Source organism: Phyllobates terribilis, unplaced genomic scaffold (genome assembly GCF_046119375.1).
Source record: "Phyllobates terribilis strain yellow unplaced genomic scaffold, ASM4611937v1 Scaffold_217__1_contigs__length_3308461, whole genome shotgun sequence".
Taxonomy (NCBI): domain Eukaryota; kingdom Metazoa; phylum Chordata; class Amphibia; order Anura; family Dendrobatidae; genus Phyllobates; species Phyllobates terribilis.
In genome coordinates, this window is record NW_027362977.1 from 417,707 (window position 1) to 445,597 (window position 27,891).

At 43.6% G+C, this 27,891-nt stretch overlaps 1 protein-coding gene across 9 annotated transcripts; it reads left to right on the forward strand.

Moving 5' to 3' along the window:
* The first annotated feature begins 1,877 nt into the window (after positions 1-1,877).
* Positions 1,878-26,461, forward strand: LOC141214185 (oocyte zinc finger protein XlCOF8.4-like). Of its 9 annotated transcripts, XM_073665404.1 has the most exons (10): positions 1,896-2,002; positions 4,389-4,509; positions 8,318-8,354; positions 10,278-10,577; positions 10,793-10,942; positions 11,072-11,173; positions 11,257-11,377; positions 11,461-11,558; positions 11,755-11,845; positions 25,491-26,461. In XM_073665404.1, exons 4-10 carry the CDS (start codon positions 10,551-10,553, stop codon positions 25,700-25,702), a joined length of 801 nt encoding a protein of 266 aa, XP_073521505.1. In that variant the 5' UTR covers positions 1,896-2,002; positions 4,389-4,509; positions 8,318-8,354; positions 10,278-10,550; the 3' UTR covers positions 25,703-26,461. The 9 variants fall into 9 exon arrangements, with proteins under 9 accessions (XP_073521510.1, XP_073521505.1, XP_073521512.1 ...); XM_073665411.1 differs by lacking the exon at positions 10,278-10,577; XM_073665406.1 differs by lacking the exon at positions 8,318-8,354.
* The last annotated feature ends 1,430 nt before the right edge of the window (positions 26,462-27,891 follow it).

Genomic DNA, 27,891 nt, shown 5'->3' on the forward strand with positions numbered 1-27,891 from the left:
TGGCAGCATCATGCTATGGGGGTGTTTTTCAGCTGCAGGGACAGGACGACTAGTTGCAATTGAAGGAAACATGAACAAGTACAGAGATATCCTGGATGAAAACCTCTTACTGAGTGCTCTGGACCTCAGACTTGGCCCGAAGATTCACCTTCCTACAAGACAATGACCCTAAGCACACAGCTAAAATAACAAAGGAGTGGCTTCAGAACAACGCTGTGACCATTCTTGACTGGCCCAGCCAGAGCCCTCACTTAAACCCAATTGAGCATCTCTGGAGAGACCTGAGAACGACTGTCCACCAACGTTCACCATTCAACCTGACGGAACTGGAGAGGATCTGCAAGGAAGAATGGCAGAAGATCCCCAAATCCAGGTGTGAAATACATTCCCAAGAAGACTCATGGCTGTACTAGCTCAAAAGGGGTCTTCTACTCAATACTGAGCAAAGGGTCTGAATACTTATGACCATGTGATATTTCAGTTTTTCTTTTCTAATAAATTTGCAAAAATTTCTACATTTCTGTTTTTTTTTCAGTCAAGATGGGGTGCAGAGTGTACTTTAATGGGAAAAATGAACTTTTTAGAATTTACCAAATGGCTGCAATGAAACAAAGAATGAAAAATGTAAAGGGGTCTGAATACTTTCCGTACCCACTGTAGTGATTCTTCCCTTCCGAGCCGTGGAAGCGAGATCTTCTGCCACATTCTGGTGTTGCCTCATTGTTGAGAAACTGCTTTAAAAATTGTGCAGCCTCCTATAAGCTATTCCTGCCCACAGTGCCCCCATCCAGCGAGTGTTTGAGAAAGGTTATTACACTGAAACGTCCCGATATTCACAACCAAGGATCACAATCTCATTTATCATTGCTGCGCGCTGTTTACTGCATCAATGGAGGGAACAGCTGAGATTCTCCAGACTCCACTCGCTCCTCACACTCAGCAAATGTCTGCACTGCAGACTATATACCCGAAGCATCGCACACACGGCATCGTACACTAACTACTTCTGTTACATACGTTCTGCTCCGTACACACACGGCTCCGCTCCGTATGCCTCGTACACACGGCTCCGCTCCGTACACCTCATACACACACGGCTCCACTCTGTACACCTTGTACACACACGGCTCCGCTCCGTATGTTTCGTACACACGGCTCCGCTCCGTACACCTCGTACACGCACGGCTCCGCTCCGTACAACTCGTACACGCGCAGCTCCTCTCCATACACCTCATACACGGCTCTGCTCCGTACACCTCGTACACGCGCGGCTCCGCTCCGTACACCTCGTACACACGGCTCTGCTCCGTACACCTTGTACACACGCGGTTCCGCTCCGTACACCTCGTACACGCGCGGCTCCGCTCCGTACAACTCGTACACGCGCAGCTCCTCTCCATACACCTCATACACGGCTCCGCTCCGTACACCTCGTAAACGCGCGGCTCCGCTCCGTACACCTCGTACACACGGCTCTGCTCCGTACACCTCGTACACACGGCTCCGCTCCGTACACCTCGTACACACGGCTCTGCTCCGTACACCTTGTACACACGCGGCTCTGCTCCGTACACCTCGTACACACGGCTCTGCTCCGTACACCTCATACACGCGCGGCTCTGCTCCGTACACCTCGTACATGCGCGGCTCTGCTCCGTACACCTCATACACGCGCGGCTCTGCTCCGTACACCTCGTACATGCGCGGCTCTGCTCCGTACACCTCGTACACACACGGCTCTGCTCCGTACACCTCGTACACACGCGGCTCCGCTCCGTACACCTCGTATACACGCGGCTCTGCTACATCCACACTGTAAACCCCTCCTGACCCCACACATAAACTTCAGCTCATCCAGCACCATGACAACCAGCACAGCAGAGTCCTGCATCCACTGAGGCCCCTGATCATGTGACCCCTGACTCCTCCCCTCCTGTGACCTCATCACAGCTCCTGTGCGCACACAACAGCCATATATGTGGTGGCGGCTCTGCAGGTGGAGGTATGTGGAGACCCCATTACTGGGCGCAGGGGGCATTAACCCCTTCAGCACGGAGACTCTTTGGGGGTCTTGTGTTGTCCCTTTATAAGAATCATAAGGTTTCTGTTCTGTTTCCTGTAATAGATACATACGACCCAACTATGGAGACAGGAAGGGAGGAAACGTATTGTTCTCAGAGTACAGGACCCCCACAGTGTAATGCCCCCATTATGCCCCTTATGCCCCTTATGCAGGATGTATGATGTCCCCACACAGTGTAATGCCCCTATTATGCCCCTTATGCAGGATGTATGATGTCCCCACACAGTGTAATGCCCCTATTATGCCCCTTATGCAGTATGTATGATGCCCCCCACACAGTGTAATGCCCCCATTATGCCCGTTATGCAGGATGTATGATGCCCCCACACAGTGTAATGCCCCCATTATGCCCCATATGCAGTATGTATGATGTCCCCACACAGTGTAATGCCCCCATTATGCCCCATATGCAGTATGTATGATGCCCCCACACAGTGTAATGCCCCCATTATGCCCTTATGCAGGATGTATGATGCCCCCACAGTGTAATGCCCCCATTATGCCCCTTATGCAGGATGTATGATGCCCCCACACAGTGTAATGTCCCCATTATGCCCCTTATGCAGGATGTATGATGCCCCCACACAGTGTAATGACCCCATTATGCCCCTTATGCAGGATGTATGATGCCCCCCACACAGTGTAATGCCTTCATTATACCCCTTATGCAGGATGTATGATGCCCCCACACAGACATTTCTTTATATCGAGATCAATACAGTGTAGCAGACATAATGACTTCATGGAGGATCTTCTAAAATTCCCTCTTTCTCATAACTTCTTTCTTATTGACAGGCAGTACTTCCTCCAGCTCAGGGGTACTGCGATGGGGAGCCCCTGTGCCCTCTCATATCCTAACTTATCCCTGGACTGGTGGGAGGAATCCACAATATTCAGAGATGATTATAAGTGGTGGCATCCATATACTGGGGTATGGTACAAATATATTGACTACATTTTTATCATCTTGTCGGGGACGAGTGAACAATCTTTTTCATTTGTCGGGGAACTCAACTTCAATAGAGTGGGCTTTAGATTTACATCTGAATTTAATTATAATAATAATAATATTTTTGATTTTTAGAGCACCAACATATTCCACAGCACTTTAGAATTTTAGGGGGCACTTATACAGACAATACAGACTTTATAGAATAAACATAACTCAGATGTTAAAAGGAGTGAGGGTCGCAAGCTTGCAGTCTATAAGGAAATAGAGGAGACACAAAGGTAAAATGTACATATATTCTATAATACAGCTATAATATAGTAAATAGGGTAAGTACATAACACTACATGAACTGGTCGCTAGCCAGTATGTGTACAGGACAGACAGAGGCTAATCACTGCATGGATTGTATGAGCATGATTTTGAAGAAAATTTTAATATGGGCCAAACTGGGACAGTTAGATAAGTGTGTTGAGGTGATGGGCCGGTCTAAAGAAATGGGTTTTTATGGCACGCTTAAAACTCTCCGTATTGGGAATTAATTGAATTATCCTGGGTAGTGCATTCCAAAGAATTGGTGCAGCACGCGAGAAATCTTGGAGACGGGAGTGGGAGGTTCGGATTACAGAGGAGTTTAGTTTAAAGTTATTAGCAGAACGGAGGGGACGGGAAGGGTGGTAGACTGAGACGAGGGAGGAGATGTAGGGGGGTACTGAACATGGAGCGCTTTGTGGGTGAGAGTGATACGTTTATATTGAACTCTGTATTGGATGGGCAACCAGTGCAATGACTGGCACAGGGAAGAGGCATCGATGTAGCGGTTGGCGAGGAATATGATCCTGGCTGCTGCATTCAGGACGGATTGGAGAGGGGAGAGTTTAGAAAGAGGGAGACTGATTAGTAGAGAGTTGCAATAGTCTAAACGAAAATGAATAAGAGCTACAGTAAGAGTTTTTGCAGAGTCAAAAGTAAGAAAATTTCTGAATCTAGACATGTTTTTGAGGTGTAGATGACACGAGTGAGTGAGTGATTTGATATGAGGAGTGAAGGAAAGATCTGAATCAAGTATGACCCCAAGACAGTGGGCATGTTGCTAGTAGCTGGGGAGTAATGGTGGAGCCACAAATGGAAATGGTAATATCAGCACAGGTAGGTTAGTGGAGGGAGGAAATACGAGTAGTTCAGTTTTTGACAGATTCAATTTTAGATAGAGGGAGGACATAATGTTAGAGACGGCGGAAAGACAATCACTGGTGTTTTGTAATAATTCCGGGGTGATGTTTGGAGAAGAGGTGTATGATTGGGTCATCAGCATAGAGATGGTACTGAAAACCGAATCTTCTGATTGTCCAATAGGAGCGATGTATAAGGAGAAAAGAAGGCCGCCTAGGACTGATCCTTGAGGAACCCTGACAATAAGGGGAAGGGGAGAAGAAGAGGAGCCAACAAAAGATACAGTGAAGGAGCGGTCAGAGAGGTAGGAGGAGAACCAGGAGAGGACAGTGTCCTTGAGGCCGATAGAGCGGAGCGTAGTGAGGAGGAGCTGGTGATCCACAGTGTCGAATGATTCAGAGAGATCCAGAGAATCAGCAGAGAGTAGTGACCATTAGATTTAGCTGTTAGTAGATCATTAGGGACTTTAGTGAGGGCAGTTTCAGTAGAATGTAAAGAGCGGAAACTAGATTGTAAAGGGTCAAGAAGAGAGTTATCTGAGGGATAGCGGATCAAACGGGAATGGATGAGGCGTTCCAGGAGTTTAGAGATAAAGGGAAGATTGGAGACAGGTCTGTAGTTAGCAGCACTGTTCTGGTCCAGGGATGGTTTTTTTCTTCTTCTTCCGTGACTGGTTCGAAGTCAGAAAATGAGCAAGATGCAGTGTGGGAGGGAGGAGCATGCATTACATTTGAGAATTGAGAGAAACGTTTCTGTCGGATATGGTTAATTTTCTCTTTGAAATAATTGACCAGATCGTCAGCGCTGAGGTCGGTGGTCGGGGCCTGTGCTGTTTGATTGAGGAGAGAGTGAAAAGTGTCAAACAGGCGTTTAGGATTATTGGACCGTGAGATTATGAGGTTGTTAAAGTAGGTTTGTTTGGAGAGGTGAAGGGCAGAGTTATAGGTTTTAAGCATAAATTTATAATGGAGGAAATCTTCGGCGAGATTAGATTTTCTCCACAGCCTTTCAGCGCACCTGGAGCACCGCTGGAGAAGACGTGTTTGCGGCGTGTTCCAGGGTTGTCGCCGTCTGTGCCGAGTTGTTCTCTATGTAGGAGGTGCAGCTTCATCCAGGGAGCATTGCAATGTTTCTTTATAATGCTTCAGTGCAGAGTCAGATCATGAGAGGGAGGAGATTGGGGCCAATGATGTTTGCAACGTTTTGATAAATTTCTGGGTGTTAATGGATTGTATATTTCTGTAAGTGTGGAAAGTGGGTGTGTCCTGAGCAGGGGGACAGTCCTTGACAGAGAATGAATGAAGGTTGTGATCAGAGAGTGCAAGAGGAGCGTTAGTAAAGTCATGTATTGAACAGAGCCGGGCGAAGATCAAGTCAAGAGTATTTCCATCATGTGTAGGAGAATTAGCAAGCTGTGAAAGGCTGAAGGAGGAAGTTAGAGATAAAAGATGAGCTGCAGATGGGGAGATGGAATCGCCAATTGGGATGTTAAAGTCTCCCATGATGAGAGTGGGGATGTCATAGGATAGAAAATTTGGAAGTCAAGTGGCAAAATGATCCACAAACTGACGGGAGGGAACTGGAGGGGCCCGGAGGGTGATCCACAACCGCCACTCACAGGGAGAAGGGCCGGTAGAGTCTGTCTCTGTGGGCCTCAAAAGAAGGGAAGATAAGTGAGGGTGCTGGGGGAATAACCTGAAAAGTACATTTTATTTAAAGGGGCAGACCAACACTAATTATTACCTGTTGACGTTCCTGTATGTACTGATCAAGTTAGATTGGAATGGGACCCTAGGGTCACTCATCTACCATAAACCTTCAAGCACTAATAAACTATTGAAGTGGGATAACCAACACCCCCATCCCCATATAAAGAGGAAAACCCAAGGGCCAATTTTTACGTTTGAGAAGGTACTGCTCGAATGTCACAGAATCTAATATACAGGCAATAGACCTGAACACCAGATTAAGGGATAATGGGTACTTGTGGTACATTTTGGATTCCGCTTCATCATTTGCAGAAAAATGGGAGAGAGAGACACTCCTCCATACCAATCCAAGAGACCAAGAAGAAGATTGGACTACACGAGTAAGAAAAACTTATGACAATCAGAGTGACTGTATCTTTCATATCCTCAGAAAACACTGGGATATACTTGTGGTCGACCCGGACCTGAGGGTGCTGTGGAATCTACTCCCACAATAACTTTCAGAAAGGGTTGGTCTTGCACCCAAGGGGACTTGGCTAGATAGAAGAATCTGTGGTTTCTTTAGCTCTGGAGAATGTTGTACATGTAATTGGATGAGACCATGTAAATCTTTCTCAAGTTCCTCCATGGTTAAAATCTTTTTCCAGTGGGATTATTCCAGCTGTAAAACCTCAGGACTAGTATATATGGCCACATGCACCTGCCCCCTAGAGTATGTAGACTAGATCAACAGGGAGTCTAGGAGGAGAGGAGGGGAGCATTTGGGCGATATACGCCATGGTCGGGAGATCCCATTAGTGAGACACATGAACAGTGCACATCGAGGTGAAACCAGAGACCTCTCCTTTTGTATCATTGTGGTGGTTAAACCCAATGTGAGAGGAGGTGATCACAATAGATGTATCCTCTGAAAGGAAAGTGAGTGGATTGTTAGACTGGATTCTCGAGCCCCTAAGGGACTCAATGAGCAAATTTCCTATGCCTGTTTTGTGTGACTACAGCCCCATTCTGGATTATATTTTTGGGTTTTATGCTCTACCCATTGCTAGTCAGTTCCCTGTGAATGGGGTTCACATATTGTTGTACTTCACCGAGATATCTGAGCTTCTATATCAGAATTATTACTTATCAATTATATTCCACTTATACTATTTCGTCATTAACAAGTGTGGTGATCCTTGTGTATCTCTAATTGTGCAATAGAGGTCAAGTTTGACCATTTAGGAATATACTGTGGGCCACCATCCCATATTTTTTGTAGTGATAAAGTAGATCTACATGCCTATTGCATGATGGGAGGATGTGCAGTACTTGTTTTTAGTCTCCCATGATGCTGATCTCAGAGATAGGATTTTTCTATGTTGGTGGTATGCAATCCAATACCATATGCGATCCGGAGTTGTACGCATGCTTCCGGACATGCACATGCGCAGATAGGAGACCGTGATGCACTCCGGCATGGAACGCACATGTCCGGGAACGTTTGAGCTTTCTGTCCGCCCGTTGTTTTGTGCTGGATTGTGGGGCGTTCTTGAGAATTTATTTTTGTTCCATCTTTCTTTAGTTGATCCCACTGATGCATCAGATAAGTCCTCAGAGAATTATAATTAGAGGAACCCATGGACACATTAGGATTTGTGAAGCTGACCTCCGCTCTCCTCTATTTCCTTTGAATTTATTGTGTGACCTGTATTTCAGAACAGTAGCTCCTGGTTTGTTTCATTTCCATGTGTAAATTGAATTTGACTCATAGTCTTTGATATCTCTCTCAAACTTCGTTTTTTTGATGTCTGAGATAGCATCCTCCAGACTTTGTAAATTCTTTTGCATATTTTGTTTGTGTTTTGGATCCAAAAAGGCTTCTACACTAGGCGGAATAAGCAAGAAACTAATATCAAACGCAATGTAACTTGGTTATCCTATAAGGGGTTTTTTAAATGTGGCCATACACCCTGTAAAGCATGCAACTATGTTATTAAAACCGACACATTTGAAGAAAACCTAACGGTACAGCAATTTTCAATACACAATTTCATCAATTGTAACACTATAGGGGGTCATTTATTTAATAGAGTGTATAGAGAGTTAACTACAATACGTGGGATGCACGTCAGGTCCGCTAAAAAATGTATTAGAAGACATTAATCTATTAAGATATTTGGCAGTCGGCACCACACAATCTAAATCACTGAAATATGATACGGGATGCAGTGGTAACTGTGCAACAAAGCACAAAAAGAAGTAGGTAGAGAAAAGCTTGCACAGTGAGATAATGCACATCCAAAAATAATAAGAATTACTTAAATAATAAATACAATAGCAACTTTATTTCATGTAGGGACACACAAGTGGTTAAAAAACATACGACCCCTGACGAAGCTACTGTAGTAGCGATACACGTAGGGCATAGATACCTACGGAGGGAGTCCACTGTAGAGAGGTAAGCCCTACGCGTATCGCTACTACAGTAGCTTTGTCAGGGGCTGTATTTCTCTTGCTGATCAAAAAGGTCATAGTATTTGTATAACCCTGAATGCTGAATTCTATTCGTTTGGAAGCAATCATGCTTACTGTGCTAATGACAAATTGTACTAAGTCAGCTGAAAGTTTATTTACAACAGCCCCTGTGATACCAACTATGTAAATAGATTAGCTCAAACAATGATAGGTGATCCCTGCACCCTTACCTCTTTTACCTGGGCTTTATGACCTCACACAGATGTAAATATAAACAGGGGTGTCTGTAGTGCTGTAGACAGAATGAAATTTGGGACAGAGAATCATGGAACATCAGAAGGACTTTGGAAGGAGAATGGGAGAGATCCTTCAGGAAAGTAGATGGATTGCATGGCATCTAAAGAGACACAGATTTGTATTCTACATGATTCTAGTCTAAGGGTATCAGATCTGCTCCATTAACCATCAGAGAGACAATGGATACTTTTGGGAAGTCCAGGAGAGGACGAAAAAGTCACTTGGCCCCATGGATATGCTGTTTTGGTGTTGCTAGGAGGGACCCACTGGTCACCTAGAACCCATGGAGACATTTGGAGTTGCCAGGAGGGACCCACTGGTCGTCTGGTCCCATGGAAACTCTCAGAGAGGCCAGGATGGGACCATCGGGTCTCCTGGTCTTGTACCTCGATGGACTGTTGACTTCCTTAGCTTGCCGCTACCTTCTCTCTGTGGGGGCCCGGGTAGTCGGCCCTGGAAGTCTCCAAAGTCGCAGCTGTTCTATCCCAGAAAGGCAGAGATGGAAGGATGAGACTGTGTAATGTACCATCTTGGGTATTTTCTGGGACTGTTCTGTATGTTTAATGTCCGCTTTATGGTTTCTATAAAGTATTGCCACGCTGTTTTACCCTCACCCTGTGTTGTTTGAGTAGCATTACGCCCACAGAAGACCCCGGGTCTCCACAGTCCCTGACCAGGGCGGCTCCATGCTGTGTTCTTCAGACAAGGTGCATTAAATAAACAGTGAGCTGACCTCCCTCTCCATTTTCTCATTATATGCATGTTTTCCTTATAGTGACAAATATTTATTTTTGCTAAAACTGTGATATTTTCACTTTAAAACTTTTTTTAAACCTTTTTTATAAACTTTTTAAAATAACTCTCATTAGTGCGATCATACAACACAGAAGCCTTTGATTGCTCAGGTGATGCACTGTACTACTGTAGTGCCGTGTATTATCACTGCCTGTCAGTGTAATACTAACTGCCCCATACACATGAGATAAGTGTTGGCTGAACGATCATTTGGCAGACGGCTATCTCTCCAGACTCCCCCATACACAAATATTCCAGCTTTCCTGTGGTTTGTATGACTGACTGCATCTGTAGGGAGGTCCCCAAATACATTATATAGTTGACCAAAATCAGTGCTTCCATGTAACTTTAGTCTAATGTTTATGGAGGCGTTAAAAAGTAAGTTATGGAACTCTGCCTCTGGCCCGGCCTAATAGACTTTTGTACATTACAGGCCCAGTACTTGGGGGAGGAGGGCATTCAGCCGAACTCTGTCACACTTTCTTAGATGCCATGTTTGCTTTTTGCAGGCGCAAGTGGTTAAACTGCCAGGGATTTTATTGCAGCCGCACCTGTGCCATCCCTGAGGTGTACATCTATGTTCTGGTGCCCAAAAGAGTTCATAACATGTTAAAAAATTACAAAATGTGTCTTCTGCCTTTTGCATGTTTTTTCTTTTCACAAGAATTGTTGGTGTAAATTTTCTTTTGAAACCTTTTAATATCTGCTTTTTTTCTGGGCTTTTTCTTGTAATATAGGAAAGCCTAAGTCTAGAAATAAAACCCATAATACACTCTACATGTAGACTTTAGTATCAAATAATTTCTCTCCGCAGCATTTGTGCAAACAAAACAGCTTTTATAAAAGCCTCAAACTTCTGTGTGTGAATCAGACATGAGATCTAACTTGATAGAAGATTACAGCTCGGGGAAGACGGGAAACATTCATACAGACGGCCAGTGGTGATGTAGTCAGTGACGGACTGTCTCCAAATATGGTTTTAGATCCATAGTAGAAGATGTTTCCTCATCATGAAGTAGTTATTTCTCATGTCACGTGAAATAAATATCTCCTGCATTATTGCTAATGCCAATTCCAGTGATGGAAAATGAGACGAGAATTGGCGTTATGGAAGGTGAGTCTATGAGTAACGTATTCTGCTGCAGACTTCGAGGATGGAATTGCTTGTTGCTATGACCTAAAATATGTAGGTTTTATTACTAGATGTAAAGAAAAAACTAAATAAAAAATAATAAATCTCCTCATATGTTTCCCCTTATTATCTCCAGTAATTGTATTATTACACAGGATTTTTATGATGTTACATCGGCTCATCTTCTTCTCGTTCAGGTCTCTACAACACCGGATCCACTCAGTGAAGATCGTCTATATAAGAAAATTTTCCTGATTTACCTTTCAAAGATGGATATGGACAGGGACAAGATGGTGGAGAGGATATTACACCTCACCCTAGAGATCCTCTTCCGACTTACTGGAGAGGTGAGAGGTTCTGATGACGTCACATTACATCATTCTTATCTATGGGAATAACAGATGGACAGAACTGGAGAGGTGAGGACTCTGGAAATGTATGTAGTGAGATTTATTAATGTGTCTCTCCATAACCAGAGGTTAATCATGGAGCCTCCACCTCACCCCCTGATACATGAGGACATCAATGACCAGATCCTAGAACTCGCCTACAAGATGATTGAGCTGCTAACTGGAGAGGTGACACTGTTGGGAATGCTGGGACATTATACAGTAACGCTATGAAGGGATTGAGGGGATGACGGTATCATTGTATGTGTCAGGTTCCTATAAGGTGTCAGGATGTCGCTGTCTATTTCTCCATGGAGGAGTGGGAGTATTTAGAAGGACACAAAGATCTGTACAAGATTATGATGGAGGTTCCCCAGCTCCTCACATCACCAGGTAATAGACAGGACTAAATACACAAGGCCTATAATTATCTGTATGTAAAGAATGAATTCAGTCCCTGTATGTGTTTCCTCCAGATCTATCCAGTAAGAGGACAACACCAGAGAGATGTCCCCTTCCTCTTCTTCCACAGGACTGTAAACAAGAAGATCCCAATGTTCCTCAGGATCATCAGGTAGATGGAGAGAAGGTGTCATGAGATCTCCCCTATGATGTGTAGATGGCTGTGAAGGTCTTGTGCTCAGTCTTGTTTTATCCACCATTAATATGTTTTAGATTTGTGTAATGAGAATGGTGGAGATGGCAGGATTAGAGCTGATTATAGATGTGACTTCTCCTTCTGTCTGTGACTTTTATAATATTTGTTTCAGGGTGAAGATCTGACCCATATTAATACTACAGAGACATATGTGAGGGGTGATGAGTGGTGTAAAGAGGAGATTCCTACATATGACTACCCAGGTGAGTAGTGACCACTAAATGCAGAGAAGTCACAGATTCTTCTCAGTCACCGGCTTTGGCTGCTTTATCGGTGGTGTAGTCCGGCCTTATCACAATCGTGTGATCACCATTTTGCCGATAGACCACAACATTCTCCTCCGTCCGAAAATATTCAATTTACTTTGTGTAATTGTGAAAGCCCTTTTCGATAGAACTTACAACCTGGAGGATCCACCTACTCCCTGGGATTAGTAGACGCTGACCGTTACCTGCCCAGATCTGTAAACTACAAAGCCAAATGACAGCGTACGTAGAATGTGCTGACAAGTGAGAAAATCACTTGAAGAAAAATATTCTGATGGGCCTGTAAGAGAAAGCGGAGGGTAATGATGCTGTTGGCTTCCTAGATCCCTGATATCTTATTGGATGAATCTACCTTCTCTCCCTTCTGTGCTGCTGAATGTGCTCATATGGTCCCTACAAGACCAGGTCCAGTCTTTCTGGCCAAAGTTTGCTTTTTTGATCGATAACATTAAATGTGCAGTGAGGGACAAGTGTGAATTTCTGTACAATAACAATAGTTTCCCTTTATACTTTTCAATTTCTTTTTAAACCAACTAACTTCAAACAGGATCTTGATAAACTACATAAATAACATTACACCTGTGCCATGATATGTCTCTAAGCTGTGCGTGGCTGATGGCTGTAATATACATCTATTCACGCCTCCAGGAGATGTGGTGGCATGGCTCGAGCCCTGGTTTCATGGATTCACTCCATGTCATAAATTCCATTATGTTTTCAATCCTAAAGAATTCAGATTCCTGCACAATCTCTCCTGAAATGGGGGCACTAATACTTTCTCTACTCTTCTGAAAATCAAAGTCACAAAATAAGCATTAAAAAACAAACTGCTCCTAATGCAAAGAAGCCATTTTCACATTCAGAATATAGAAATAGTTTTCCTCTCAAAAAGTCTTTTCTTAAACATCAAAAAATTCACACAGTGAAGAATAGATTTTCTTGCTCCAAGTGTGGGAGATGTTTTAATCGGAAATCAAATCTTGTTAGGCATGAGATAACTCACACAGGAGAGAAGTCATTTTCCTGTTCAGAATGTGGGAAATGTTTTGTACAGAAATCAAATCTTATCGCACATCAGAGAACCCACACAGCAGAGAACCCACACAGTGGAGAAGCCATTTTCCTGTTCAGAATGTGGGAAATGTTTTGTACAGAAATCAAATCTTATCAAACATCAGAGAACTCACACAGGAGAGAAACCATTTTTCCTGTTCAGAATGTGGGAAATGTTTTGTACAGAAATCAAATCTTATCAAACATCAGAGAACTCACACAGGGGAGAAGCCTTTTTCATGTTCAGATTGTGGGAATTGTTTTGTACAGAAATCCTATCTTATAAGCCATCAGAGAACTCACACAGGGGACAAGCCTTTTCCATGTTCAGAATGTGGGAAATGTTTTACAGAGAAATCAACTCTTATCAAACATCACAAAACTCACACAGGGGAGAAGCCATTTTCATGTTCAGAATGTGGGAAATGTTTTACAGACAAATCAACTCTTATCAAACATCAGAGAACTCACACAGGGGAGAAGCCTTTTTCATGTTCAGAATGTGGGAAATGTTTTACAGACAAATCAACTCTTATCAAACATCAGAGAACTCACACAGGGGAGAAGCCTTTTCCATGTTCAGAATGTGGGAAATGTTTTAACCAGAAATCTAGTTTTCTTAAGCACCAGAGAACCCACACAGGGGAGAAGCCATTTTCATGTTCAGAATGTGGGAAATGTTTTACAGACAAATCAACTCTTATCAAACATCAGAGAACTCACACAGGGGAGAAGCCTTTTCCATGTTCAGAATATGAAAAATGTTTTAACCAGAAAGCACATCTTGATAACCACCGGAGAACCCACACAGGGGAGAATGCTGCAACTGCACACAACTAGTCTCTGTACAGACAAGAAAGGCCCTAGCTGCACAACTAAAAACACCACCACAGACCTAACTCCCTAATAAGCCGTTGAGGAGTTTCTCATACCTCCTGAGGAACCAGAGGGGAGGCTGCAACACACTGTCAACAAGGGGAAAGTAAAGTATGAAGACCCATGACCTAGGACGCAAACCCAGCTTTCTGACACTAGGCACTAAATTGTGACCCAAAATCCTTTGCTAATCTTCAGATTTCATGATGTCTTGCACACAGTCAAGGCACCTAGTGCCAGAGGCAGCAAAACAACCCCAAAACACCTTTGAACCTCCACCATATTTGACTGTATGGGTTGTAAATTTATTGATTATGCTGCGCACCTTGGACAAAGGAACATGCGGATCCCTAAAGATGGACTTATAACCTTGAAATTGTTGATATTTTTCAACAATTTTGGTTCTCAAGTCCTCAGACAGTTCTCGTCTCCTTTTTCTGTTTTCTCCATGCTTAGTGTGGCACACATATGCACACAATGCTAAGATTGGATCAACTTCTCCCTTTTTTATCTAGTTTTAGTTGTGATTTTCATATTACCCACACCTGTTACTTGCCACAATTGCGTTTGAACAAGCTTCACATGCTTGAAACAAAGTTGTTTACCCACAATTTTGGCAAGGTGCCAACAATTTTTTCCGGCCTAATTTGTGTGAAATTATGTTCAATTTGCCTTTTTTTCTCTGTTTTCTTGTGTTGTTCCAATACACGCAAAGGAAATAAACGTGTATAACAAAACATGTAATTGCAATAATTTTCTGGGAGAATTACTTCATTTTCTGGAACAATTTCAAGGGAGCCAACACTTTTCACCATGACTTGTTTTTGTTGCCTTTTTAATTTGTTGCAGCATTTCCTCCTCTACGTGTTCAGCTATATTAGGAGGCTTGTAGCAAAGTCCAGTTAGCAGCTTTCCATTATTGCCATGTCCATGTACATTTACCAAGACTGATTCTACATCAGGAATGTAAAACTCAAAACATGAAAACTTTGACAAAGTCGTGGGCCAACCAGTATACAGTATAATGGGCCCCACATCCTCCTCTATACATAAGAAACAAGAGGAAAAAACTTCAAGTCAGAGTCCCATATAATAGTGAAAAAATTACAAAATGTTATTAATTATAATTTATACAGGAAAAAATATGAATCGCAGAAACAGAGACAGTTAATAGTAAAACAATGGAGGAGCACTAATGAGGAGCATGAGACAAATTACCATGATTCTTTTCTGGTGTAAATACATATTTGGGCTGCCAAAAAATAAGAATATATTATTAAAATGCAGTGAAGCATTCAATAAAAGTGCAGGTGCTTGTGAGGTAGGTCAGAAGTAGTTGCTATATAAGAGGTTAGTGACACCGCTGTCTATATATAGGTACTAATATAGATAGCTCATACCGGGGACAGCAGATCTTTATAAGTGGTATCAGTGCCCTGACTCTTAGGCGACAGGGTAAAAGTATATCCTAATACATATTAAAGCCTAGAAAATGCACCTAAGTAGGAAAAAAGATTAAAGAACGGCAGCAAAAAGAGTGTAGCATGAACCCTATAGAATACTTACAGCCAGTGGATGTGAACACGCCCCTCAATTGCGCTCACCCTGATGCGCTTTTCGGCACGGCAACCTTCTTCAAGAGGTGGCGTCAATGAAGGTGGGTAGGGTTTAAAAAGGACCCTTGAGCCAATAGAAAAGGGGGTGTGTAGTCTCTCGGCCAATGGGTGTGGGGAGGGCGTGGCATGACACATGGCAATCACTGCTACTCCGCCGCATCCAAGGCAACCGCATCATATGATCCATCACGCCGCAAGCACGTGGGGAACCTGGTGACCGCGCGTCATGGAGCATAGACTGATACGGCCAGCGAGGACACCACAGAGAACAGTGAAGCACGAAGTATAACATGATTATATGAGATCATAGTATAAATGCATAATAAGATATAAGAAAATATCTCTCAAAATATCGATCTATAAATGCGAAATATAAACAATAATAACTGGACAAAATGCCCACACAGAAAAAAAGTTACAGATCTTGAGAGACAATACAGTGCCAGCAATTATGTCCATGTTATCCAATAGCAGAATGGAAGTCCTCAACGTCATTGACAGATAGAAATTATTAACTACTACCCAACCATACTACACTGCTCAAAAAATAAAGGGAACACTTAACAGAATATATCTCCAAGTAAATCAAACTTCTGTGAAATAAAGCTGTCCACTTAGGAAGCAACACTGATTGACAATCAGTTTCACATGCTGTTGTGCAAATGGAATAGACAATAGATGGAAATTATTGGCAATTATCAAGACACCCTCAATAAAGGAGTGGTTCTGCAGGTGGGGACCACAGACCACATCTCAGTACCAATGCTTTCTGGCTGATGTTTTGGTCACTTTTGAATGTTGGTTGTGCTTTCACACTCGTGGTAGCATGAGACGGACTCTACAACCCACAGAAGTTGCTCAGGTAGTGCAGCTCATCCAGGATGGCACATCAATGCGAGCTGTGGGAAGAAGGTTTGCTGTGTATGTCAGCATAGTGTCCAGAGGCTGGAGGTGCTACCAGGAGACAGGCCAGTGTGAAGGTTTCACCAATTTAAGATACACTAGGTAACTGCTCTCCTCCAAATTAAAGATGTCCGAGTGCATGCAGAGAAGCTAATTAACCAAATCTGCTAATCTGGTTGATTAAACTTCACTCAGAGACTGAACCATGCAAATGGCATACTTTATTACGTAGACATGGGGTTAAATAGCATTCTCCTTCTAGGTGAGATTAGTAAAATTTATTGCTCTTTTCTGATAACTCGGCATGCTGTAATTTGTTCATCTATGTATCTCTTGCACTCAGTAATGCCTTAGGTATTCCGATGGGAGGGGTGAGTTCGTCTCTCAGCGCCATCTTTGCCAACTCGACATGAATCTCTCTGTTATCAGCCGTGCACATGCATACGTCATTCGCAGGAAATAATTTAGTTGTTTGTGTCTACAAATTAGAACAGAAGCTGTTAGTTATATATTCATTAACTATTAACAATTCCATGTGAAGATACGCATTTGCATACATACATACACATAGATTATTCCATCATCTCTATATTGATTCACACTGATTAGGTAATCTATTAAAAGAAACGAATTGATTTTCTATAATATATATATTTTACCTTGACACCAGGAGAATTGGAGCGGGCCGTAGGAGGGCAACAACCCAGCAGCAGGACCGCTACCTCCGCCTTTGTGCAAGGAGGAACAGGAGGAGCACTGCCAGAGCCCTGCAAAATTACCTCCAGCATGCCACAAATGTGCATGTGTCTGCACAAACGGTTAGAAACCGACTCAATGAGGGTGGTATGAGGGCCCGATGTCCACAGATGGGAGTTGTGCTCACAGCCCAACACCACGCAGGACGCTTGGCATTTGCCACAGAACAACAGGATTGGCAAAGTCGCCACTGGCGCCCTGTGCTTTTCACAGATGAAAGCAGGTTCACACTGAGCACATGTGACAGACGTGACAGAGTCTGGAGACGCAGTGGAGAGCGATCTGCTGGCTGCACCATCCTTCAGCATGACCGGTTTGGCAGTGGGTCAGTAATGGTGTGGGGTGGCATTTCTTTGGAGGGCCGCACAGCCCTCCATGTGCTCGCCAGAGGTAGCCTGACTGCCATTAGATACCGAGATGAGATCCTCAGACCCCTTGTGAGACCATATGCTGGTGCGGTTGGCCCTGGGTTCCTCCTAATGCAGGACAATGCCAGACCTCATGCAGCTGGAGTGTGTCAGCAGTTCCTGCAAGATGAAGGCATTGAAGCTATGGACTGGTCCGCCCGTTCCCCTGACCTGAATCCCATTGAGCACATCTGGGACATCATGTCTCGCTCCATCCACCAATGTCACGTTGCACCACAAACTGTCCAGGAGTTGACGAATGCTTTACTCCAGGTCTGGGAGGATGTCCCACATGAGACCATCCACAACCTCATCAGGAGCATGCCCAGGCGTAGTAGGGAGGTCATACAGGCACGTGGAGGCCACACACAATACTGAGCCTCATTTTGACTTGTTTTAAGGACATTACATCAAAGTTGGATCATCCTGTTGTGTGGTTTTCCACTTTAATTTTAGGGGTGACACCAAATCCAGGCCTCCATTGGTTAATAAATGTGATTTCCATTGATGATTTTTTTGTGATTTTGTTGTCGGTGTTAGAACTCTCCTGTTAGTTTTTTTTTTTGTTTGCTGGTCACATGACCATTTTTGCCTATTTAATCCGGCTCCGCCCTCCTGGCCTTGCTGGGCTTCATTGTATTTACTACTCTTGAGCTAGCTTGGTGCTCTGTTACCGTTCTCTGTTAGTTTTGCTAGGTCTTCTGACCTCTATGCTTTTTGTTGTGTGTTTGTCTTTGACTGCTACTATTTCTGCTAGGAGGTGTCCAACTTATCCCAGTCCCTAGTTCTTGTAGGGATCCCTCCCTCACATCTATAGATCTTCGTACAGACTAGCCGAGGACTTTAGCTGGTCTGATCGCAGGATCAGGTTCCCCGTTACATCGAAGGGATCTAGTTTAGTTATATTGTAGGGACAGATCTCCTGTCTTTCCTTACTCCCTGTAGCAGATCATAACAGTCGGCACATTCAACTTTGTACAGAACAAAGTTTTCAATGAGAATATTTCATTCATTCAGATCTAGGATGTGTTATTTCAGTGTTCCCTTTGTTTTTCTGAGCAGTGTGTGTGTATATATCTATATACCGTGAAAGAAATAAGTATTTGATCCCTTCCTGTTTTTGTAAGTTTGCCCACTGACAAAGACATGAACAGTCTATAATTTTAAGGGTAGATTAATTTTAACATTGAGAGAGAGAATATCCCCCAAAAAATCAAGAAAATCACAGTGCCCCTGACTAAGCATCAACAAAACGGCGTTGGGGTGGTGTGTGACGGGGCCGGGGTATGTTCTGAATAAGTTTTCTATTTTGATCCCTCTGGCTGTAGCCATTATGGGAAGGTGTCACAGCTTAATTGAGTATTATATTTTTATATATGAAATGAATATTTGTTATCAATTTAACACATGTATATTTAAATAAATTATTTCCAAATCAGACAATGTGATTTTCAGGATTTGTTTTCTCATTTTGTCTCTCATAGTCGAGGTCGACCTATGATGTCAATTACAGGTCTCTCCCTGTAAAGGGGAGAACTTGCACAATTGATGGCTGACAATACTTTCTTTCCCCACTGTATACATATAATATATATATATATACATATATTATCCCACATGAATATTGCTCCACTCATGTAATTCCTCACGTATGTGTGTATATGTGTGTGTATATATATGTATATATATATATATATATATATATATATATATATATATATATATATATATATATATATATATATAATGTGTGCATATAAGACCGTGTGCTTTGCTGGAGGGGGAAGGACTTTTCTCTGAACAGAAGCTCAGTCTGGGCAAATCAGAAGCAGATTTACAATAGTTGTGTAAAGGTGGTGTATACAACTCGTAACACCATTTCCCTTCTGTCCTATCAGCAGAGGTCACCAGGGTTCATCATAGCTCTTAGTCAGTGATGGGGATGAACTTTAGTCAGTAATGGGGGAAAATAGGGGAATGCAATAGACTGGTGATATCAGTCCCCCACATCGGGGGCTGGAGATGCCCCTCTTGGACTGGATGTAAAATCACAAGACACATGTGACGTCTCTCTCTTACTCCATGGACACAATGACGACCATATCTGATCCTCTGTGACCCCTTGCTTACTAGGCCCTGCTTACCCAGTGCTCCTGCATTAACCCCCTCTATTTATATATATATACAGTACAAACCAAAAGTTTGGACACACCTCATTTAAAGATTTTTCTGTATTTTCATGACTATGAAAATTGTACATTCACACTGAAGGCATCAAAACTATGAATTAACACGTGGAATTATATACTTAACAAAAAAGAGTGAAAGAACTGAAAATATGTCTTATATTCTAGGTTCTTCAAAGTAGCCACCTTTTGCTTTGATGACTGCTTTGCACACTCTTGACATTCTCTTGATGAGCTTAAAGAGGTAGTCACCAGAAATGGTTTTCCAACAATCTTGAAGGAGTTCCCAGAGATGCTTAGCACTTGTTGGCCCTTTTGCCTTTACTCTGCGGTCCAGCTCACCCCAAACCATTTCGATTGTGTTCAGGTCTGGTGACTGTGGAGGCCAGGTCATCTGGCGTAGCAGACCCACTTCCTAATAATGGGAACATTTTTTCATGAGGCCCTCTACGTCTCTTCCAAGAGGCATTGGAGTTCCTCCAAATTTTTGGCACTTCACTGTATAGGCAAACAGTATGGGAGACCCTCTTTTTTGTAATGGGAATTTGTCGTTACTGTGGCCCTCCTCTACGTGTCTTTAAATTGTTAGTGGGGTTTTTCCTAAATTTTGTCAGCCGCTGGACTCGCTGCATACCCTATAACTGTATAGCAGACCCTCTCCTTTCTAATGGGAACATGTCGTACTCGTTACTGTGGCCCTGCTCTATGTGTCTTTAAATTGTTATTTGGGTTTTTCCTAAATTTTGTCAGCCGTTGGACTCACTGCATACCCTATAACTGTATAGCAGACCCTCTCCTTTCTAATGGGAACATGTCGTACTCGTTACTGTGGCCCTGCTCTATGTTGTTAAATTGTTAGTGGGGTTTTTCCCAAATTTTGGCAGCCCTTTCAGTCACAGCATGAGTATTACCACTATAGGAGACCCACTCCTTTATAATGAGAACATTTTTTTTACTGAGACCCTCCTCTGTGTCTCTTCAAAGGGGTATTGGGTTTTGTCCAAATTTTTGGCAGCCCTTGCAGTCACTGCATACGCAATAACAATATAGGAGACTCACTCTTTAGTAATGGGAACAACAAAGCATAGCCGGCTGATGGCTCTCTAACAATAGCAAGGGCCGACTGCTGGCCTTTTAAGAACAGTAAGGGCCTCCTGATGGCCCTATAAAAATAGGCTTTGTGACTTTCAAAGTCCCCCCTTCATAAATGAAACAGGATGTGTCTGATGATATGTCACACACCACATTGCCAGATAAGGTTGTAAAATGTTAAAATGACATTTCCCAGTGAATGCATTTGTCTTAAAAAATAACGTAAAAAAAAAAACCAAAACAGTAGGATCTTTCTTTAGTATAAAAAACAGAGTCGCCAATGTAACCTCAATGTAATCACATTGTTCAGCTCCTGCACCTCTTCTTCCATCTCTGAAATGACCACATCAGTCACAAGCTGAAAGCACTGCAGCACTGCCTTGGCCAAGCGGCAACAGGCTGTGCTGAAGATAACATGCTTAATGCTTAGGTGACAAACCGCCCAGCGCTGTAGAGTTGTTGAAAGCTGTATCACAGCAGCCTGATCTGTGCCTCTCACTGCTGAACATACAGCCAGGCATGGTGGTGTGTGACAATGGGCGGAACCTGGTGACGGAGAAATGACAGCCGGAGTAGATACGGTTTCCCACTATGCCAGTCCTTTCACCCGAGCTAAAGAATATGGCTGTGGGGAAATACAACTCCCACTGCGAAGCTGTTTCAGATTTAAAAACATTGGGCCCACCAGAGGATTTGATTCTGAGGGCTCACCTTTCTCCCCCGTTCAAGAGCCCCATAGCAGCTGCAAAGTTAGCGCTATCATGAACTCTCCTTATGTAGAAGCCAGGGGACACCAGAGGATTCTCCCTGCCGAGAAGTAGTCCTGGCTAAGAAAAGTGTGTGGGAAGGTTCCCAGACACTCTATGGCTGCTTTTTTACTGAGGTGGAAACCCATGCAAACACAGGGAAAACATACAAAATCCTTGCAGATGTTGTCCTTGATGGAATTTGAACCCAGGATCCCAGCGCGGCAACGCTTCAGTGTTAACCACTGATCCAATGTGCTGCCATTCACCCTCTGATATCTAACAGGCTGGAGAAACTTGCACCTACTGCTACTCTATCTTCAGCTCCTTTGTGAGAAACTAATGTATTTGGGCAGCCACTCAGTCTACCAAATAAAATTCCTGAGAAGGAAATTGGGGATGGCTTGGCTACTGGTACTGGTGACAGTGCTAATGTCAGGGTAAGAAAGAATATTTATTTTTCCACTTTTATACTTTTATACGCTTTGCTTATGTACTAACCACCATTTTGTGTCTTATAACAATAAGCTTTCCTTGCTACGTGTTACTTAGATCGAAACTTATGCTAAGATGGTGCCAGTATCAGCCAAGCACCTGTTTCAGAGAAATGAAACCGAAACATCAACTGATTGTTGTCTGCCCAGAGACTGAGTTAAGGAGACGTGGACCAATCAGGACTGGCTGGATACTAGACATTTATGGCTTACCCCGCCCCGAACAATCAATTTATGGCTTACCCCGCCCCGAACACTCCCTTTCCCCTCCCCATTACGTAGTGTATTTAAGTTTGTGCATGCGGAAATAAAGACAGAACATTGCTGAGATCGTGGCTTGCCAGTAGCCTTCTGAGCATGCTCTGAGTTTGAACCAGCTTGTTGTCTGACTCATTCTTTGAATGGTTGACCCATGCTCATAGCCTTAATTTGGAGTGACTGGAGGACGAGTGGAATGTCGCTACGACCCCGACACTAATACCATGGTGTCATATCATAGTTTACTGGAAATATTCCAGGCTAGTAGGAGGCAAGCAGATTCTCACAGAAAAGTACCAGCAGTAATGTTCAGGGACCTGCGCTTGTAGGAGGCGGAAACAATACCGGAAGAAATAGTGGCGGCTGGGGACTGAGTATGGACACCCGGCCGCCGCCATGAGGTTGTGGACATCTTACACCTCCACAAGCTTAAAAGGCCATATTTCAAGTGCAAGTAGCTGCCCAGAAATCTGGCAGTTTAGTTTTGCGGCCTGTGGGTGGGTGGCTGGCAGCATACTTGCGCTTGCATTCCAAGTAACAGAAAACTAAGCAGATGGTGGTCTCTATCATCATCATGGCCTCACCTCGGCACTATGAACTCTCCTAAAGGAGAAGCCAGGGCCCACCGGAGGAGTCTCCGGTTCTCTTGTGGGCCCGTCCAACCCTGCTGGGAAGCAGCCCTGGCTAAGAAAAGTGCGTGGGAAGGTTCCCGGACACTCTATGGCTACATTTTTAATGTGGACTGGCTACATTCACCTGTCCACGTGTTTGTGGTTAGGCGGTCCTTCCCAGTAAGTGCACTGGGGAGGGCACGGGTAATGTTGTGGGACCCGTGCTTGTGGAAGGCGGAGAAGATACCCGGAGAAATAGTGGTGGCTGGGGACCAAGTATGGACACCCAGATGCCGCCGGCATGAGGTTGTGAAAAGCTTCTGTCTCCACTAGTCTAAAAGGCCACATTTCAATTGAAAGCAGCTTTAGTGGACTTCCTGGGAGAAATGACAGCTGAAGTAGATATGGTTTACCAAGTCCTTTCACCAAGCTAAAGAATATGGCTGTGGTGAAATACTACTCTCAGCATAAAAAGCAGTGGACTGGCTCCATACTGTCCCTGGCCACATTCACTTGACGACGTGTTTCTGGTTAGGCGGTCCCTCCCAGTAAGTTCACTGGGGAGGGCACGGGTAATGTTGTAGGACCCGTGCTTCTGGAAGGTGGAGACGACACAGGGACAAATAGTGGCAGCTGGGGACCGTGTATGAATACCCGGTCGCCGCCACCATAAGATTGTGGACAGCTTCTGCCTCCACGAGTCTAAAAGGCCACATTTCAAGTGCACGCAGCACGCATGGGGTAGGGACAACTGAACGCTGCACTGGGACAAGGACGTGGCTGGTGATTGTTGAAAGTCTGCAGCGACAGGTGCGTGGCGGGAGGCATCTTCTCATGCGCCAAGGATCACTTATGATGGACACACTTTTAGGCAGTGACCTGGGAGTCAGAGCTGCTTCCAGAGGTCTTCCCCATGCTGTTCCCATGTCTTTTCAGCACTGTATGCATGTGTCTGATGATTTGTCACACACCACATGGCCAGATAAGGTTGTAAAATTTTAAAATGACATTTCCCGGTGAATGCATTTGTCTTGGTTGAAAGCAATGCAAAAGTGCAAAAACACATCAAAAACGCTACGTGTGAACGGAGCCCAAGGTGTGGAGGAGTCTTTTTGATTTTGGTTATTTATTTTGCCTTATATACAAGTCATTACCCTGGAAAGGATGTTCCCTAACATGTTGCCCAGGAAAATCCATTTTGGTTTCGTTTTTGTATGTTTTATTGTGAGTCCGTAAAAGTGGTGTAATACTCTGACAATGTTGCTGACAGCAGTGCCCTGGGGGTCAGAAATGCTTCCAGGGGTCTTCCCCATGCTGTTCTCATGTCATTTGAGCACTTTTCCCATTGATTTGGGTAATTTTTAGGCCCTCTGCAGACCGCCGGGGGGAGCCGCCTGAAAAATGCTTTAGTTTCCCGTAAACTTACATTGGGCTCGTTACTCGGACTGAGGACCCGATTATTCCAATGTGCTCGACCCGAGCATCGAGCACCCGAGCATTTTAGTGCTCACCTATCACTAGTGATGATCACTACTAAATAATCCAGAGACACATGCATTTCCCGTCTTGTCTCTATGTGTCTCCTAGTTGGGTTTTGGATGGTTTTTTATACTCATTCCTATTTTTAAATTACCTATTGTATATTTGTTTTTCACTTTTTGTATTTTTTATATTTGCACTTTTTGTCTATGTGCCATTGTATAATTGTGTTTGCGTTTTCTTCTGGCAGCGATGTCGGTTCATACTTTGATAATATGAACTAATTATGTCATCGGTCTGCAATTTCTGAGAGTATTCAGGATGCGCCGACACACCGTCACGAAATCCATGCTGATTATGGTCTGTGGACACGTGTGATTAAATCAGCACACCGGTCTGTAATTATCAATGGAATTTAAGATGCACTGACACACTGTTCCAGAAGCTGTGACAAAGGACGACAGATCATTCGAAACGCGTAGCACTGTCCACCTACCCCCCCACCCTTTCCTCATGGATGTCATTTTTAACATGGACTAATTAAACGCATGTTTTTACTTGGAGCTGGATTACACGATTTCTTTGGCCATTCCTCATGTTTTGCTCAGAACGTTTTCCCGTTCTCCATTCATGATCCACACAGCTGATCGGCTTTACTTTTTTCTTAATTGTACATGTACGTCAGCACTACGTAATGACTTAATATTTGTACGGCCACACGCGCACTTTTCTGGTGTATTTTGTACATTAAAGGTTGTATTTATATTTATGGAGGCTTCTTGTGTTCTCCTTATTGGAATGTCAAGATATTGGCTAATAATGGTAAAGGTATCATTTGTGTTCATTTCTGGCTCCTCTTATAACAGTGAATGATATCACCCGACGCTGGCACAGCTGTCAGGATACGTATACAAGGGAGCGTGCCAAAAATGGGTCTGCGGCATCCAGAAAGCATCCCTATATTTATATGGACTAGCTCAATGTCCTGGCCCCCATTATAGACCTATGTCCATATGTTATGGCTTGTTTAATCATTGTTAATGATTAGAAACATATTAAGTTATCTAATTTTACCCAACATCACATCCTTTTTTGTCACTTGCAGAACTGAATCCAACTTACAGGACAGGGAGATGGCCTTGGAGTCAGATGACGCCGTGTTGGATCCAGTGGCCGATTCTGCCGAGGTGCAGGACCAGCAGCAGGGCAGTCATCGGATTCCGCAGCAACATCTGCATCAGCACCATCAACAGCACCAGCTCAAGCCTCGGAGGAAGTGGAAGGACGCCGGAGCAGCAGCCCAACCCCTCGACTTGACATCTCCCCTGTTGCTGCTCCCATCCCACGAAGAATTAGATGTAGGAGGGAGCTCCCCATTATCACCACTAGGCACGAGGTAGATAGTGGGGTATTAGATTATCTTGTCCGCACGGCGAATGATGATGGGGAGGAGGCGTTTACGTGGAGCCTAGGCATGGTATCTGAGTGATATCGACACGTCTGTGCAGCTGCCTGCCAGGAATTCCTTCCATATTATTTTGGATGCTTGCATGTGACCTAATAATCTTCATGAGGTGTTTGACTGTCTGCACTCGGCAGATGAGGACTATGTGGGTTCATCACAAAACCCATCATGCCTCAGCTCCCTACTTCCCAACCAACATCCCCTGTGGATCGACAACCACCCATTCAGTCAGAGCACATGAGTGGGCAAAGGAAAGAGGAGTGGGCTGGTCCAGGAGCTCCAATGGCTGGATCCTTTGTTAGTGATAGGCCACTACAATGGTCCAGGCATGGGCCTACTGGAGGAGAATATTATTATGCTCATGAAGGGCAATACCATCACCCCCAAGAGCCACACACACAGATGTGCTTTCCCTTCAGGGTCATATAGCCCTCAATTCATGGCCCAAATGATTTCCACAGCACCAGCATCTTTGTCTGGAAACGTTTCTGCCTCCCAACAGAAGGCCTTCACCTCCCAACCTATAATTTGTAATGTTAGGATTACGATGTTAAAATTCTGAATGTTTCATTTCTTTATGCCAGATTGTTTGGATTCTAAAAATAAAAAAGGTGTACATATGACAAAATATGTATGTACTTATTTGTATATATATATTTTATTAAAATTTTTGTTAACAAAAAAGCCATGTTTTTCATTTTTAGAAAATAAAAAATACATGTTGCTAGTAAAGGGAGCAAAAAAACACATATGTTGGATGTTTGACACATTATTGCACAAGGAAAGTAAAAAACAAAAAAACATAAACACATTATTAATTCAAGGAACAATAACGGGGGGATTCTGCCATGGCGTCTCATCCTATGGAGTTAAGAAACAGGAGGCAAAAAGATCCTGAACCTTAATGACAGAAGACTGTCGTCATGTAGTCGGCACAAATGGATAAAGGAAGGGATTGGGCACATCCTGGACATCTTCAGGACCTGGACCATAACGACACTCATGCCTGCAGGTAAAGTTGTGCAACAGCACACATGCCTTGATCCCGCCATTCACATTCTGTTCGCTAAGTTAGAGGACAGACTGGAGCACGCGCCATTCAGCGCACAGGATGACAGAAGCACACTCAACCATTCTGCGAGCACGAGACAGCAAATAATTGAAAAATTACCTCTGGTGATTGAGGCCTCGATGTGGGAACGACTGCATCACATCTCTTGTTAATTGGAAAGCCTCATCAGCAATGAAGACATGGTGCTGCTTCAGACCTTGAACCAGGAAGAACACATGGAGGTGGGAGAGCAAGGTCATTATTTAGAAGGCATAGACCCATTACCAATGTTTTAAAGATGCGGGAATCACCTGTACTCCCATAGGCCCCAATATCTACAATTCTAAACATGTAATTACTGTCAACTACCGCCAATAGTACAACAGAAAAATACTGCTTAGAATTGAAATATTGGAACTGCTTATAATTGAGAGTTGGACGGCTTCTTGACCCTGATGTGTTTCCTATCCAAGGCCCGAGGTAGTTTGGAAATTGAGTTTTCAGCAAAAAGCCTCGTGATATCCGCTCCCAGGCAAGTTGTGCCGGCTCCGGCACCACCACAGAATGGAGTCTGTCCCATATCTGGGCACATATGTTCCAGACAATTCCTGAAATTGTTGACTTGCCCAGGAGGAATTCCAAATGAAGGGCCACAAATGATACACCAGTAGATAGAAACCTATTGGATAAATGTAACAATGCATAATGAGATGGTGGAGGAGGATATTTTAACTAATGCTTAACCCCTTAAGCCCCGCGGGTGGTTTGCACGTTAATGACCGGGCCAATTTTTACAATTCTGACCACTGTCACTTTATGAGGTAATTACTCTGGAACGCTTCAACGGATCCCCCTGATTCTGAGATTGTTTTTTCGTGACATATTGTACTTCATGATTGTGGAAAAATTTCTTCGATATCACTTGTGTTTATTTGTGAAAAAAACGGAAATTTGGCGAAAATTTTGAAAATTTTGCAATTTTCAAAATTT

Coding starts and splice junctions, on each gene's coding strand:
- LOC141214185 (XM_073665404.1), top strand. CDS start 10,551: ATGAGACGAGAATTGGCGTTATGGAAG. Junction 11,174..11,256: donor TTGAGCTGCTAACTGGAGAG/GTGACACTGTTG, acceptor TGTATGTGTCAG/GTTCCTATAAGGTGTCAGGA. Junction 11,559..11,754: donor ATGTTCCTCAGGATCATCAG/GTAGATGGAGAG, acceptor TATTTGTTTCAG/GGTGAAGATCTGACCCATAT.